This window comes from Ochotona curzoniae, unplaced genomic scaffold (assembly GCF_017591425.1).
Source record: "Ochotona curzoniae isolate NIBS_2020 unplaced genomic scaffold, NIBS_Ocur_1.0 scaffold_2683, whole genome shotgun sequence".
NCBI lineage: Eukaryota > Metazoa > Chordata > Mammalia > Lagomorpha > Ochotonidae > Ochotona > Ochotona curzoniae.
The window spans coordinates 821,767-837,858 of record NW_024467100.1 but is presented as its reverse complement, the minus strand read 5'-3'; the positions used below and the strand labels follow the sequence as shown (position 1 = coordinate 837,858).

The 16,092-nt window shown below is 40.6% G+C and overlaps 1 protein-coding gene across 1 annotated transcript in view; it reads left to right on the top strand.

The window, feature by feature from the left end:
* The window catches only part of LOC121171526 (flavin-containing monooxygenase 5-like), a 96,879-nt gene that overhangs the window by 11,470 nt on the left and 69,317 nt on the right, over positions 1–16,092 (top strand). The window contains exon 8 of the mRNA XM_041003263.1: positions 2,562–2,869. Coding sequence (XP_040859197.1) covers positions 2,562–2,869 — 308 coding nt within the window. The remainder of the gene's footprint in view (positions 1–2,561; positions 2,870–16,092) is intronic.

Genomic DNA, 16,092 nt, shown 5'->3' with positions numbered 1-16,092 from the left:
CAATTATAGACAAATAACTAAATATGACATGTAAATATCACATTTTCCATCACCTTATGTCTCTACTTTAAGCTTATGCCTTACTAGTTAGTACTTGTGTCTAAAATAAAAGGATTTTCCCTTTGTAATTTCTGATTAAATCCTAAATTTTATGAAAGTCATTAACATGTGCATTTATTTTATGATCAAACTTTATTCTTTTTGTTAGTTATAATAATGTTCATCTGATTTCTTAGGTTTGCTAAGCAGACAATAGAAACTGTGATATTAGCTATTCCATTCACAGGCATATGAGGTTGCGTGTGTGTGTGTTGGTTGTAACTTACAGGATGAGTTCAGATAGTGAAAACACAGGCATCTTGCTTCATTTGTTCAGACTCTCTCTCTAGGGCTTCGCCATTAAAGATGATTGTAGAAGGACATTGTGAATTTTTGCTAGTGCAGAGCCAGAGCTATTTCCAATGCTGCCCGGAGGACCCGGAGAGCAATTCATATGGAAGTGAATAGACAGGGAATTCTCTAGTCCACAGGTTTAGACACCAGATCAAAGAGAGCTGCTTCCTCCCCCAGGTAGAGGAACAGGAATTCACAGACCGAGGAAAGGAGCCTGCTAGATGAACAAATAGTGTTTGAAGGGACTCTGTCTCTTGCTGTAGAAATGTAAATGCCTCAAACTCCCCTCCCTGATGCATAGATGACAACCTCTCTTTAAAATCTGATGCTGATAATAAAATTCAGCTATTGACCATCAGTCAGTAGCCCAGGCGTATTCTTTGTCAGGCTCCATGTACCAAGTCCATCGCTGCAGGACAGCAAACAGATGATATTGTCTACAGGAGATTGAGACAATATCCCTCTATTCCTACCTTTTGAAAATAAATGGATGCTGGTTTTCATCAAATGCTTTCTGATCAAATTCTAAAATGACATGAATTTACATTTATATATTAATGCTGTTAGCTATTTCCTTAATTTTCAGGAATAAAGACTACGTGATCCTTGTGTTTTACTCTTTTTTTTTAATTCATTTGAGAGCTCCCATGTACTAGTTCAGTCACCAATGCCCAGCATGGCTGGAGGTGAGCTGGGGCCAGAGTCAGCAGTTTAGGAGTGCAGTTTCCCATGTGGGTAGCTTGAATCCACACACCTCCTCGGGCCTGCCCTGGGGAGAAGCAGAAGTCAGAATGTGGATCTGAGAATTCCACTCAGGCAATCCAGTGTGGGAGGCAAGCATTTTAACCACTTGCCTAAATGCCTGTCCTGGATTATGATTAAATATTCCTAAATTGGATTTTGTAGGACTTCATTTATAACTTTTGCAACTATATCCATACAAAGATTTGATTTGTGATTCTCCTTTTCCTTTTCTATGTTGCTGTATTAAGTTATCGGCTTTGTATTCACTTTATATTCACTTTACAAGACAAATGAGTGCTTTTGTATAAACAAAAACAAATAAGATGAGATTTCATGTTACCTGAAAATATGAAATAAATCATTCATATAAATATTAGATGCAGCAACTATTTAGGAAATAATGCTTAGATCAGCTTTTCCATTACTTATAGAATTATTGGTCCACTTGCATTGTATTATGTCAAATCTAAAAATGTATTTTATTAGAAAATCATCATTGTCTTTGAATTTTGCAAATTTTAAGCTTAACTATGCATAATATTTTACTATTGTTTTAAGCTTTCCTGTATTTTTACATAAAATCCCTTTTTACATTTTTTTGTGTTTAGTAATTTTTTTTGCTTCATTTTCAAATGATTTGTGTATTCTATTGTTAATTTTTATTTTTAAAGAAACTTCCTTTAATATTTATCAAATTCTGGTGAATTCTTTCTTTAATCTTAATTAATGACATTAAAGCTTTCCTACTCCATTCTGTATTCCTTTGCAAATTCTTTATTTAGCTACTTGATTCATCTGTCATTTATTATGCTTTTCTTGAATAGCCTACTCTGTTTCTACCCAGAGTTTTGATCATGTTTAAATTGTAATTCTAACTTTGTTTCCTTCTTCCCTCAAATGATTTAGCAATGGTTTTTTACTGTCAAGTAAATGGGACAAGTCATATAAAAGCAAGCCCAACCAGTCTGTGGCTGTCTAGGCATATGCAAGTATATAATTTGTGTCCAGATTCAAGATATAGAACCGGTATTTTATGTAACATGGAACATGAAGTGAACAAAGGAGTCAACTCTCTCTTGTGCTTAACTTGCACATTCTTCATTCACCAAGGTTTGCATAACAGGATGAGATTCAGTATCTGGCAGGTGACTGATAACTAAGACTGCCTCTGTACTCATCCAACACGTCCTTTATGTGTGTCACACTACTGAATGCTTTAGCAATTCTCGAGACATCAGGGATTCATAGTTTGTGCTTAGGGATTTTTCTAAATAGATTAAGACATATGTATTTCATGAAGGTGGTTTGATAAGTACAAGATAACGGAGTCATTAAACAGCAGAAATAAAATTCACTAAGAAATCAGAGGAAGATATCAGCTAAGATCTAGTACATTGTGTCTAATAGTTTCCTTCCTATTCCAGATATTTTGACACCCCAAGAAATCAACATCGCATTGAGTATATCACCTACATGGATGAAATTGCCACCGAATTAGGGGTCAAACCCAACCTACTGTCTCTTCTCTTCTGGGATATAAAGCTGGCTAAGGAAATTTTCTATGGGCCTTGCACCCCATATCAGTACCGTCTACAGGGGCCAGGGAAATGGAGTGGGGCCCGAGAAGCCATTCTCACACAAAGAGAACGGATTCTCAAACCCCTGAAAACACGTGCAGTTGAACAGCCCGAGTCCTTCTGGTCAAATCTGTTCCATCTGTTTGGTGTCAAAGGTGTCTGTATTGCCTTTTTTCTCTTCATTTTCACTGTAGTGCTCATACAACTGATTTACTCTTAAGTCACGGTGACATAGGTGTTTAGGCAATTAGAGAAGCACAGCTTATTTTTGTTTAAGTTGTATCAAAATGGAGACACAATGAATTATATGGTTATAATTATATAGTTATTTCACTAACTAGCACACTGATACTTAAATGAAGCAAAACTATTCCAGTAAAGATTTTACCTAGTACTTTATATGGAGAGTTATGAAATATATATATTTTGTTTCCACTTAATTCCAGATATAATTTGAAGTAGCTTACAAGTTTATATCAAATATGACAGTGGAAAATAATTAAAAATGGAACTCAGTTACAAAACAAGAATAGGAGCAAAATTCAACTAGTAAAAAAGCTCAAAGTGTCTCAAAGTATTGCCCTACAATGAAGTATTTATTGCAAAGAGAAAATTTTATCTTTTCATTGGAAAAATCTGACAGTCACTACCTTGACTAAATGATCAAATAGCACTATTGACAGAAAGGCAATCTGAAATTTTGCAATTCCCAGTAGCACACAAATAGAATCCCAACATCAGCTACTATTATTGTGATGAAAGTACTTACACTGAATATGATTATAAAGAACAATAAGGAAAATGAATACAATGAAATGTTCTGAACACTTCTTGCACTCTAAAGAAAAAGCAATGTCATAAAAATTAAATTTATAAAGGAAAAAAAAATGCTTTCTGTACTCATAGAGACCAAAAAATGCGCAAAGAGCATATGTGACATTTGAACACTGATTGAAAACTTTAAGTGGGTACATTTTTATGTTTATTCTATGTTTTAATTGAAATAATGGTAGTATTATCTAGTATAATAAAGTATCATGATTACATAGCAAAATACTATTATCTTTAGAAAACATACACAAAAGTATAGAGTATTATCTTCAATTTATTTGCAAAAACTATAGAAAAGAGGGTTTAGCTATGTGGGTATGTGAAGCAGATAAAAAATGAAGGGACAAAATATTAACAACTTGTGATTTTTGATGAAAGGTATAAGAATCTACATATGTATGTTCATTGTACTAATCCTTCTGTTCTTTAATAATTTGGGAAATTGCAAAATAAAAATTTGAGGAAAAAACAAATCTATACGATTTCTGTCTCCAATGATTTAAGCAGAAGTTGAATTCAACTTTAAAACAAATATTATTTTTTTAAGAGACGAAGAGAAAAACAGAGATAGACTGATAGAAAGAGACCATTCTTTTCCATCCCACTCCACCACCCGCCCCCCAGTTGCCATAGTCTGGTCCACTCCCCAGATGCCTGGGGCCCAAAACTGAAAGCCAAGAAATCGACCCAGGTCTCCTTGGTGGTGGTGCAGGGACTCGTTCCTGGGGCTGGCACCACTGTTCCCCAGGGTCCGCATTAACACAAGGACGAAATCAGGAGCTGGAGCCTTGGCTAGAAGCAGGCACTCATCTATGGGATATGGTCATCTTACCCAGTGTCTCAACCACTAGGCCAGACACCCCCGCCCCCCCGAGTATCTTCTTGTTGTTGTTGTTGTTGTTAACCAAACCAAAAAGGAAAAACTTACAAAACAAATGATGAGCCCTATGAGGTAAATGAAAACAGATCAGTTGGGGTGGGCATGTAACCTACTGATTCAGACAGTTGCATTGCATATCAGAATGCCTGAAGAGACTTAAAACAGTGTCTCCTACCCAATAGTCAAAAACCATGCTTTTGTACATACAGCCTATTTTCAACCTTGTAAAGCATAGTCGATATGAAATGACAATGGATAACCCAGAGTAGCAGCAAGCTCACTTCTGTGTAGTGAATACAGCATCAGTGCTCATTGACAACGTACACAGTATTTTTCCTTCAAACAAGGTATTATGCTGTCATAGGTACTCATCTGATTTCTTTGCAAACTATTTAAGCAAGCCACCACTATTGAACATTCAATTTCCTATTATTGTCTTGAAAAGGACCCATGTCATTCATCATTTTGGGGTGTCAGACCCACAAATCAAGCGCAATTCTCATCAGTACACAAATGACATTTTTCACATAGTTAGACATAACAATCCTACAATTTACATGGACCCACACAATATCCAGACTAGTCAAAGAAACCCTAAGCAAAATAGGAAAAAATACGAAGATCATAATATCTAACTTCAAAATCATACTGTAGGAGTAGCTGTTGTAGCACAGTGGGTTATAACACTGCTGAAATATCATATCATATCAGAGGGTCTGGAATCAAGTGTTGCATCTGCTTTTGATCCAGCTTCCTGCTAATGTACCTGAGAGACAGAAGATGATCATACCAATAGAACCCAGCTTGGGCTGGGTTCCCACCATTTACAAAGGAGCTCCAGATGGCACCATTTCCCACCTTTTATGCTCAAAAACTGTCTCTTCTCTGAGCTCTTCCAGCCACCTCTGCTTTCTGGAGATGCTGTTTATGTCCCCTGTAGCCTACTCATCAGACTTTGACTGAAAGTAATGCCTTTACACACCCTCTGTAACATTCACACATGACACAGCCAATCCACCTCTCCGTGTGAACTGCAGGTGCTTCAACTGTATCAAGTAATAATCTCACCTTGAAATCTTCTAGTCACCGTTATTCTAGCTTGCGAACAAAAAGAACAGAGTATATGGTGTTGGAGTCATGCTCTTTAAGCTTGTGACTTTTTAAGTATTAATTTATTCATTTGTATGAGGGGCAAACAAGCAGAGCAAGTTAGCTCACATCCATGGACTCACTCTCCCTGAATGTACATAAAAGCCAGAACTGGGACGAGCCTGGGCCAGGGGCTGGGAATATAATCCATGTCTCCCATGTGGATGGCAGGTATAGACTTACTTGAGCCGTCATCACTGTCTCCCTGCATGGGCAGGAAGCTGGAGTCGGGGAACTGGAACCAACAAGGGAACTCATATATTCTGATGTGTGAGCACCCTGATCACCAGGCTATCCTCTTGCTTCCCTACTGATTTTCTGAACATTGCAATGTTTTTATGCCACAGTCCAGAAAGCTTAAGAAGTGAGTAAAGACACTATGTAGTGTTTTGTACATACGGCAGTTTTGCAGTTTGAGTTGCTATGAGTGATTGGTTCTGCCCAAATAGCAGTGCTTGCTGAAATGGCATAGCAGTGAGTAATCTCTCCCACCTCTTCGAACTCCAGGACAGCAACTCAGTGTCTTCTCATTGTCTGTTTTCTGCCATCCACTAGCAGGCAGAAATGACGCCTTGTCCTTTTCCATCCTGTGACCTACAAAGCTAAGTGTTCCACAATAGGAGCTTTAGAAACAGTTATTTAATGGAAGGGGGAGAAGCCATAAGAATTTCAACCACAAAAGGATTTTGTAAGAATAGCTTTTGTAATCTCTAAGAAAATGCAAGTGAGTTAAATCCTAGTGAGCGAAGTCACCTTGGGAACCCATTTTCTGAAGTGCTGTCACAGCCATGTATAATTTGTGACAAGGGAACACTCTTTGACAGGTAGTGTTGGCTGCTCAACTGCTTCAAAACAATGGAGTGACCGAGGTGCATTCATAATGCCACAAGCCTAATTGTTTTCACTGCTGACAACTGTTTACATTTTTTTCACTGTGAGGTTAACCTAATCTTTTACTTGTCATTTTCTCTCTGCTGCACAAGTAATCCTACATATGCAAACGTATACAACTCTAATCCCATGAGCTGTATAAAGACAACTTGACACTTTCGACTGAGTAATACGCCATTTCACAACTCAAACCGTAGCTGACAAAGAGAAAACAGATTTCACAAGAAAGCAGAAAATCCTCTCAATGCACACTTTGCTAACTACAATGGCTGAGACTTAAATCTGGAGATAAGTAGTGGAAATAAATTTCCTGTAAATCTTTTCAAAAAAGAAGCTTTCAAAATGAGTTACATCCCACTGGATGTCATAAGTGGCGACTTAACCTCAAAGTCTTCATTTCTAGGCTTTTGTAATTCTAGAAACTTTGATGTTAAGAGGAGACCAGACAATGCCAGAGTGTGTTTACCTTTAAAGTATTGTATTCCTTGAATGTATGTGATTTTGAGTCTACAATATTCTAGATACCATGATTGATCCTGAGGTCACAGCCTCTGCTTTCAAGAAGTTTGCAGCATAAGAAAAATGATCTTTTGGTTTTCTTTTTGTAATAATTATTCAAAATTGAGAAACACTTTGTAGTCACAGACTCCTGGAATTTTATCCCCTCTGCCCTACCAGGTCCCATCTAAACCAGTCCAAATATGCACAAATGTTCATTTCTCCTTACAAAAACTTTAGGAAACGTAGTACTCTTTACTTCCTTACTATCAATATTATGCTAAAATTCAAGAAAAATCATCCAAAGCAAGGCAATAGCTAATTGATAACCAGTATAAATATTATTTAAAAATTGTTAGTCTGGCATCAAATCATTAAAATTTCACGTCCTAGGGTCTGGCACAATAGCCTATTGGCTACAGTCCTCATCTTGCATGTGCCAAGATTCTCTATGAGCACCAGTTCATGTCTCGGATGCTCCACTTCCCATCCAGAACCTACTGGTGGCCTGGGAAAGCAGTGGATGATGGCCCAAAGTCTTGGGATCCTACACCTGTGCGGGAGACCTGGAAAAAGTTCCTGGCTCCTGGCTTTCAGATCAGCTTAGGTCTGGCCACTGCAGCTTCTTGGGAAGTCAGTAAATGGAAGATCTCTCTCTGTGTCTCTCCTTCTCTCTGTAAATCTGCCTTTCCAATATCAACAAAATAAATTCTAGAAAAAAATGATAATAAAGTCCACCAGCATGGGTACCTGGCTTCATGGAGACCTGTAGGGTGCAGGCTTGTAAGGATGCTGCTAGCAAGCATGTGAAGAGACCTAGGGGCTCACACCCAGGGTGAGCCTGGAGATTTCCATACATGCTCGATCCAGGGTGAGGTTATGCGGAAGGGCAAACCCTAGGCAGCATGCTGGTATGGTGTGCTGGTGGACCAGGATTGGGGATATGTGAATGTTCTTGGGTCTCAACTGGACAGAGGAGTAGAATCCAATGCCAGCATGTGTGTCAGGAGCTCGGGTCCCTGGTGGTTATTCAGAGTTCCACCCCACCAGAAGACTGAGCTTCGGAAGACTGGGCTGAGGGAACCCATGTGCTCCCAGGCTCAGGGATGGTGGACTGCTCAGGGAAGGGGATATGGGAATGTATGGGAGGGAGGACCACTGAGGGAATAGATTATACATGAACAGTGACTTCCACCAACAAGGCCAATGTACTTAAAGGTAAGCAAGGTGGCTAAGAACATGCTATTTGAAGGGGGAAGCTGAATGACCTTTGTGGGTCAAACTGACGCACCTGCCCATGTGAGCTAGGCTTATTAGCACTGACCGCTGCCGATTACCACCTACTGACATACCGTAAAGCTAAGGCTGGGGTCCTACTTGGCAAGGCTAGGTATCACAATACCTACCAATGAGCATCAGAATAGGACACAGGTAATGTTAAGCTTGGCCGTGACACTAACCAGCTGTGAGGGATGTATGGGCTCACCCCTACGAAACTGCACTATCTGTTGGTTTGCTGAACAGCTGGAGGTGGTGACAGGCTGAGCTAGGCATGACCATGGAAACCCAAGACACTCGTGGGTACTGGGATTGTGAACAGGCCAGGCTGGTCCAGGCTGTAGCACTCATAGGTGCACCCAGGAATAGGGTGTGGGGTAGGCCATGCCACAACATCCACCAGCTCACAAAAAGATGAGTTATAGGTAAGGGCCTAACACCCACCAGCACATATGCGATCTGGGTCTGAGAGTGGGCCTGGTGGGGAACTCCCCTGGTGGGCAGTAGCTCCCAAAAACATGTGGGTTGGCTGGATGTTGGTCAGGCTGGACAGGGCTGCTTCAATTGTCACCAAGAGTGTGGGTTGGTTCAGGTTAAAGCAGATGGGGAGAGGCACTGATTGGACAGGGCTGGGACAAAACCTAGCACCAGGATAGGTGCAGAAGCCAGGATATAGTGCCAGACATGCTGGGATAGGGTATCACATTTAGTGGTTTGCATGAAAGCCAGGGATGAGGGCAGACTGGGCAGAGCTAGGGTACAGCAACCACCAGAAAGGGACTCGGGGCGCGCCAGGACATGCCAGATTGCAGCCCCTGATGGCAAAGGTCAAGACAGGTGGTGGGTTATGCAAGGCTGGGTCAGAACAACCACTGGAGTGCACAAGACTTGTGGCTGGGAGCCAGCCTTGTCAGGAAACTAAGAGGATGTCACAGCCAGATTACAGTTCCCAGTGGCAAGCACAAGAGCCAGAAGGCGGGGTGGGGTGGGGGGGGGAACCTTGGCTGGATATGGCTGAAGTACACCTTGGCATGGGTATAGACTGGGTCTGGAGTGTGCCAGACTGGGAAGGGCTCCAGCACCCACTGGAGCTTATGAAATGCATAGGACAGGCTGGCCTGAGTTTGGCACAACATGAGAGCTGGGTCTGGGGGTGTGCCAGGCAGGGCTGGGCTGTAGCACCCAACAATAATAGTCAGAATGGGCATGGGCCAGTTGGGCAAGGCCATTATACCTGCCAGGACAGGAGGTGGATCAAGAAACCAATGGTATAAGATCTATCAGGATGTAGTCCCTGCAAGTGAGCACAATGATCATTGCTGGGAGCAGTGCAGGCCAGGTCAGGTTACAAGTACCCACCAGCACACATGTGGGTTAGGTCTGGGGCAGGCCAGGCTGGGCCAGTTCATAGCACCCACTGGCAGATGTGAGAACCAGGACAGGGTTTGGACACAACACCAGCCTGTTCACATAAGGGCTGGGAATGGAGGCTGGCTATGCTGGGATAAGTTACAGCACCTGCCAGCAAATGCCATGGTGCAGCTATACATGCCATAGCATGTATAGCTAGGGTCATAGCACCCACCAGCACACATAAAACCCAAGAAGGGAGGGGGCAAGCCAGGTAGTGGGGAAGCAAGGATTCTCCTGCTGGGCCACTACTCCCGCTGGTGAGCAAGAGAACTGGGGCCAGGGACAGACCATGCCGGACAGGACTATAACACCTATTGGCTTGCATGTGACCTGGGTTGGAGAGAGCCTGGCTGAGCTAAGCAACTATATCTGCTGGTGCATGCACAAGCTAGAGTAAGTGCAAACTGGTAGGGTTTTGCCACAGCATCAGTTAGCAAATGCTGGGAATTGGGCAAGTCCTGTCAAACTAGACTGCAGGACCACCTGGAAAGTGCAAGATCTGGGACCGGTAGTGGGTCTAGTAGGGAAACTGTGGGTTCTTCTCAAATAGGCTGCAGCTACCACCAGTGGGCTGGGGGTGAACTTGGCTGGGGTGAACCTGCCAGCCTGAATGTGGGATGAATAGTGGGTCAGTTGGGCTGAGTTAGGCTGCAGCACCCACTGGTGTGTACAAAAGCCAAAGGGGACACGGGTAGACTGGACCATTCTTCTGGACATACCATCATGTGCAGGAACTAGGGCTGGGGGTGGGGAGAGTTGGGTTAGGATTCACTCCCACTAGGTTGCAGTTCACACTGGTATACATAAAGGCTCAGTTTCTGGTGGGAAGGGTTGCACTGGGCTTCAGCATCCTTTGCTTTGCATATGAGATGGGGCTGGAGACACAACATACTGGGCAGCTGCAATCACCCGTTTGTGTAGGCTGATGTGGGAAATGGACTGAGCTGGGTCTCGTACTGGCTAACACACACAGGAGTCAGATCTGGGGTTATCTCAGACAAGGTTTCTTTGGGGACACTCCCAACTGAACTGCTGGACTCAAAACTCCAAGCAGAGGGCGAATTTCAGAATCTGCAGTCTGACAGCATGTGTCAGAATTGACCTCTCAGTTCCTGAATTTGGCACAGTGGATGGCATGCCCATAGGGGACATGACAACCAGATCACTGGGGCCTACATAGAACATCTAATACCATGGAGGGCAGAACAAATTGGATAGTTCTCTTGGACAAGCTTTGACAGTAAGTATCTGGGTGAATGGAGACTCTAAGGTGGACTAAATCAGCCAATGACCCTGGAAGTATTTCCACATCCTTGAAGCAACAAATGCAACATCATCTCAGAACTATCAAAACCACTTGAGCAGCACCCTTGCAGCATGCTCCACTATGGGGACCTTGAGGTGACATAGGGTAGCCATCACCCATCTCGGGGTAGTGATGCAGTTAGGTTGCTGGGTGTGGCTTCTCCCCTTCTCTCCTCACTTCCCCCAGATACAGGAAGAAGAAAAGGAAATTTGGAAACAATGGTCTCATCCATTTTCTGCCATCACTCGACCCTCCCAACCCTAATCAGTGGTCCATAACTATATAATCATCATCAAAAATAACATTTAAAAAAAAAGAACAACACCCTTTCCAGAAATGGACTATTTAAAAAGAGAATGTTCCGGGGCCCGGCGCAGTGGCACAAGTGGTTAAGGTCCTCACCTTGCACGCCCGGGATCCCATATGGGCTCCAGTTCTAATCCCGGGAGCCCCACTTCCCATCCAACTCCCTGCCTGTGGCCTGGGAAGGCAGTTGAGGACGGCCCAGGGCTATGGGACCCTGCACCCGAGTGGGAGACCCGGAAGAGGTTCCTGGCTTCAGATCGGCATAGCATCGGCCGTTGCGCTCACTTGGGGAGTGAATCATCGGACGGAAGATCTTCCTCTCTGTCTCTCCTGCTATCTGTATATCCGCCTTTCCAATAAAAAAAAAAAAAATAATAATAAATCTTTAAAAAAAAAAGAGAATGTTCCTCAACGGTTCATTCTTAGTGTCCATCTTAGTGTCCAATCTTTGTTCAAGTTAAATTTTACATTTAAACTCCTAATATAGCAGAAGACCAGCTATTTTGTCACTTTGTGCCAGACAAAGTAAAATGGCACAGTCCAAACAGCATCTCTATCCTAACCTTACTTCTGGATTTTCTCCTCTTTTCAAACTCTAGTCTTCCCTAAAAGACAGATTTGACAGTGCAATAGTATAAAGCTTGCAAAATAAAATAAGGACCTAAAAGTGCAACTTAATTCAGTCTAAGAATCTTAGGAAAATAGAGGTGAAAGAAAACTTCAGTGACTGCCACGTTGAATCAACAGGCTAATTCTCTGCTTACGAGAACCATCTTATTATATGTCTGAAGAAGCTAAAAAAGCAACAGCAAAAGAAATTCCCAAAATTAGCAGAAAAAAAAAACAATCAAGATAAAGGAGGAAATAAATAGAGACCCAAAAGACAATGCACAAGATCAATTAATCAAAGAGCTCTTTCTTTAAGAAAATAAGCAAAATAGATTCCACACTAACCCTACTTATCAAAGAAAGGAGGGAGAAAATACAAATCTATAGAACAAAGACAAAAAGGAAAATATAACAATGGATACCTCAGACATACATAGAATAATCAGTAACTATTACAAGCGACTCAATGCCAACAAATCAGAAGAGTTAGATGGAAATGTATAAAATTTTGGAAACATATCTACGAAAATTGAAGCATGAGGAATTAAAATCTAAATAAACCTAATAACCAGGACGGAGATTCAATCGGTAATTATTCCTCCCAATAAAGAGAAGACCTGGACCAGACTTCTTCATTTCTAAATTCTGCCAAATATTTCCACAATTGCCCACTATTCTCCACAAGTTTATTCAAAATGATGGAAAGAAAATCTTTACGAACTCTTTTATCTCTGGCATGCTGGGATGACTTAATACATGCAAGTCAATAAATGTGATATATCACATCAACAAATTGAAGAATAGAAACCATAAGATCATCTCAATAGATGCTGAGAAAGCATTTGATATACTCCAACACCACTTCATGCTAAAAACCCTCAGCAAGATAGGCATAATCAAAGCACCATACAAAAAAATCTAATACCAGCATCATATTTAACAGGGAAAAACTGGAAGCTTTCCCATGAAGAACTGGAACTAGACAAATCCTTCTATTATCCGTTTATTTTCACCACTGGTATTCAACATAATATTGGAAGTCCTCACTAGAGTTATTAGGCAAGAAAAATAAATTCAAATCAGAAATGAGGAATTAAAAGTATCCCTGCTTACAGATGACATGATTCTCTACATAGGAGAACCAACAGACTCAATCAAAAGACTACTGGAATTCATAAGAGATGTGTTTGTAGGGTAGCGGGGTACAAAATTATTGAACATATACACAAAAATAACTTCATAATTTAGGAAGAACTTGAAAGTACAGTCCCTTTAAAAAGAAAGTGAAGGATCTTAAATATCTTGGAAGAAACCTAAGCAAAGAAATGCAAAACCTCTATGATGAAAATTATAAATATTAAAAAAATAGAAATAGAAGAATACATTAAAAAAATGGAGAAATGTTGCATGTTCCTGGCTCAGCAGGATCGACATCATCAAAATGTTCATATTGCCAAAAGAAATATGAAGACTCAAACCAATCACAATCAAAATCACAACAATACTCTTATCAGAAATAAAACATGATACAAAAACTCATCCAAAAACACAAGAGTTCATGAACAGCCAAAGCTATCCTGAAGAATAAAAATAAAACTGGAGAAATAACTATTACAGACCTCAAGATACACTACAGGAATGTGGTCATGAAAATGGTCTGGCACTGCTAAAGAAACAGAGAAGATCAATGGAACAGAGTAGAAACCCCAGAAGTGAGTCCACACATCTGCAACAAACTAATCTTCAACAGAAGAACTGGAAATAATCCAGGAAAAACTCTGATCTCTTCAACAAATGCTCTTGGGACAACTGGATAGCAGCCAGCAGAACTATGAACAAGACCTCCCTCATACCTTTCACCCTACACAGAAATCAGCTCTAATGGATTAAAGACCTAAATGGGAACACAGAAACCATCAAACTATTAGAGCACAAACCAGAAAGCACTTTGCATGACATAGGCATTGGTAAAGACTTTTTGGAAAAGTAACCCAAGAACAGGTTGTCCAAGACAAAATGAATAAATGGGGCTACGTCAAACTAAGAACCTTCTGTGCAGCAAAGGATGCTGTCAAGAAAGTGAAGAAGCAACCAAAAGAATGGGAGAAAATCTTTGCACACTAGACACAGATAGGGGTCTAATATCCAGCATTTACAAAGAGCTTAAGAAACTTCATGACTGCAAAACAAATAACCCTGTCAAGAAATGAGTGAAAAAACTGAACAGACATTTTCAAAAGAACAAATTCACATGGCTAATAGACATAAGGAAAAAATGCTCAAGTTCCCTAGCTATCAGGAAAATACAAATAAAATCACTTTGAGTTCAACCTAATTCCAGTGAGATTTAGCCCAGTTGGGAAATCTACTAACAACACCTGTTGGCATGAATGTGGGGGAAAGGCATCCTGCTCTGCTGCTGTTGGAATTATAGGCTACTACAACCATTGTGGCAGTCACTCATTATGGAAAGTGCTGAGACAACTTACAATTGATCTAGCTTATAACCCAGCTATTCCATTCCTGGGAATATGTCTAAAGGAAGTGAAATTTGTAATTCAGAAAGTTATCTGTGATCTTATATTTGCAGCAGCACAATCTATAGTAGCAAAAACATAAAGGAATCCAGATGCCCATCCAAAGAAGAATGAATAAAGAAATTATGGCATATCTACTCCGTGGAATACTACTCAGCTATTAAAAAGAAAGAGATTCTGGGCCTGGTGCAGTGACCTTGTGGCTAAAGTCTTTGCCTTGCACACACCGAGATCCCATATGGGCACTAGTTCTAATCCCAGCAGCCCCGCTTCCCATCCAGTTCCCTGCTTGTGGCCTGGGAAAGCAGTTGAGGATGACCCAAATCCTTGGAACCCTGCACTCATATGGGGGACATGGAAGAAGCTCCTGGCTCCTGGCTTCGGATCAGCACAGCTCTGGGCGTTGAGGTCACTTGGGGAGTGAAATATCAGATGCAAGTTCTTTTTCTGTCTCTCCACCTCTCTGTATATCTGCCTTTCCAATAAAAATAAATGAATTTTTAAAAAACGAAATTCTACCATTTGCAACAAAATGGTCCCAACTGAAGACCATTATGCTCAATGAAAAAAGTCAATCCTAAAAGGACAAATATTATTTGTTTTTGCTGATATAAGGAAGCCTTCGTGCAAAATACAAGATCAATTGCTATATATGTAAACATGTATATATATATATGTTCTCACAGATAAATGTATAAAGGGGACTAGCTTACCAGGAATTGGAGATATGTTACTGTATACATTTACACTCCCAAACAATAGGACGACTCTCAATGAAGGTGTTAAATATATCTTGACATATAGGATGCCGGACTTTAACATTCCCTGTACATACAATGACATAATACTTTTAACAGCAGCAGGAAGTACTGTGACTACTGCTGAAGGACTGATTATGCTTTTATGAAAATACTGGGGTAGAGGTAAATGGAGTACAAGGGGAAATCCCAGTGGCCTTGGAATCATATCATGAAAAAATAGAAATAAATAAAGAATTCTCTATTGTATAAACAATATATTTATATAATAATTATGTAGATAAAATAATTTCAAAAACCAGAAAAATCAAGTTGCTACATTAAAATAATACAAAGAGGAATTTCAGGGAAATTTTTCAGTTTCTATTAATTAAGCTATATAACTTAAATGGATGAAGAGTAACTATGAATTCTTATACTCAGAAAATCTCATTTTAATGTATTAAGTAAAATAAGAATCAAGAAAAATGTCACTAACTCTCAGTACTAGTGGCTACCTTTCACTCTTCATGGTCTCTAATTGGTAATACCATTGAAGGTTCTGAAAAAAGTCCAATATAAAACAACATGGGAGAAAACAGACAATTCAGTTCTCACAGGACTTTCAAGGAAAACAGGAATACTTTAAGCTTCAGATAAGAAAATCCGACTATAAATTTTCTGAAACACATTTTGACACATTCCATCAAGAGAGCGTGTGAGGAGACGAGCTGCAACGTGTCAGGAAACAAGACAAACTGCAAGATCAGCTGCCTATCCTTCCATATTCACCTGGTGAGTGAGTGAGTGTCCATAGCGCAGAAGACATTGATCTAGGCACTGGGTCATACCCCGAAAAAGCTCATGTGAAGGGTCTATAAATAGACATGTAAATACTTTCTATGATGTCAAGCAGTAAGACATGCTCAAGAAAAATACAAAC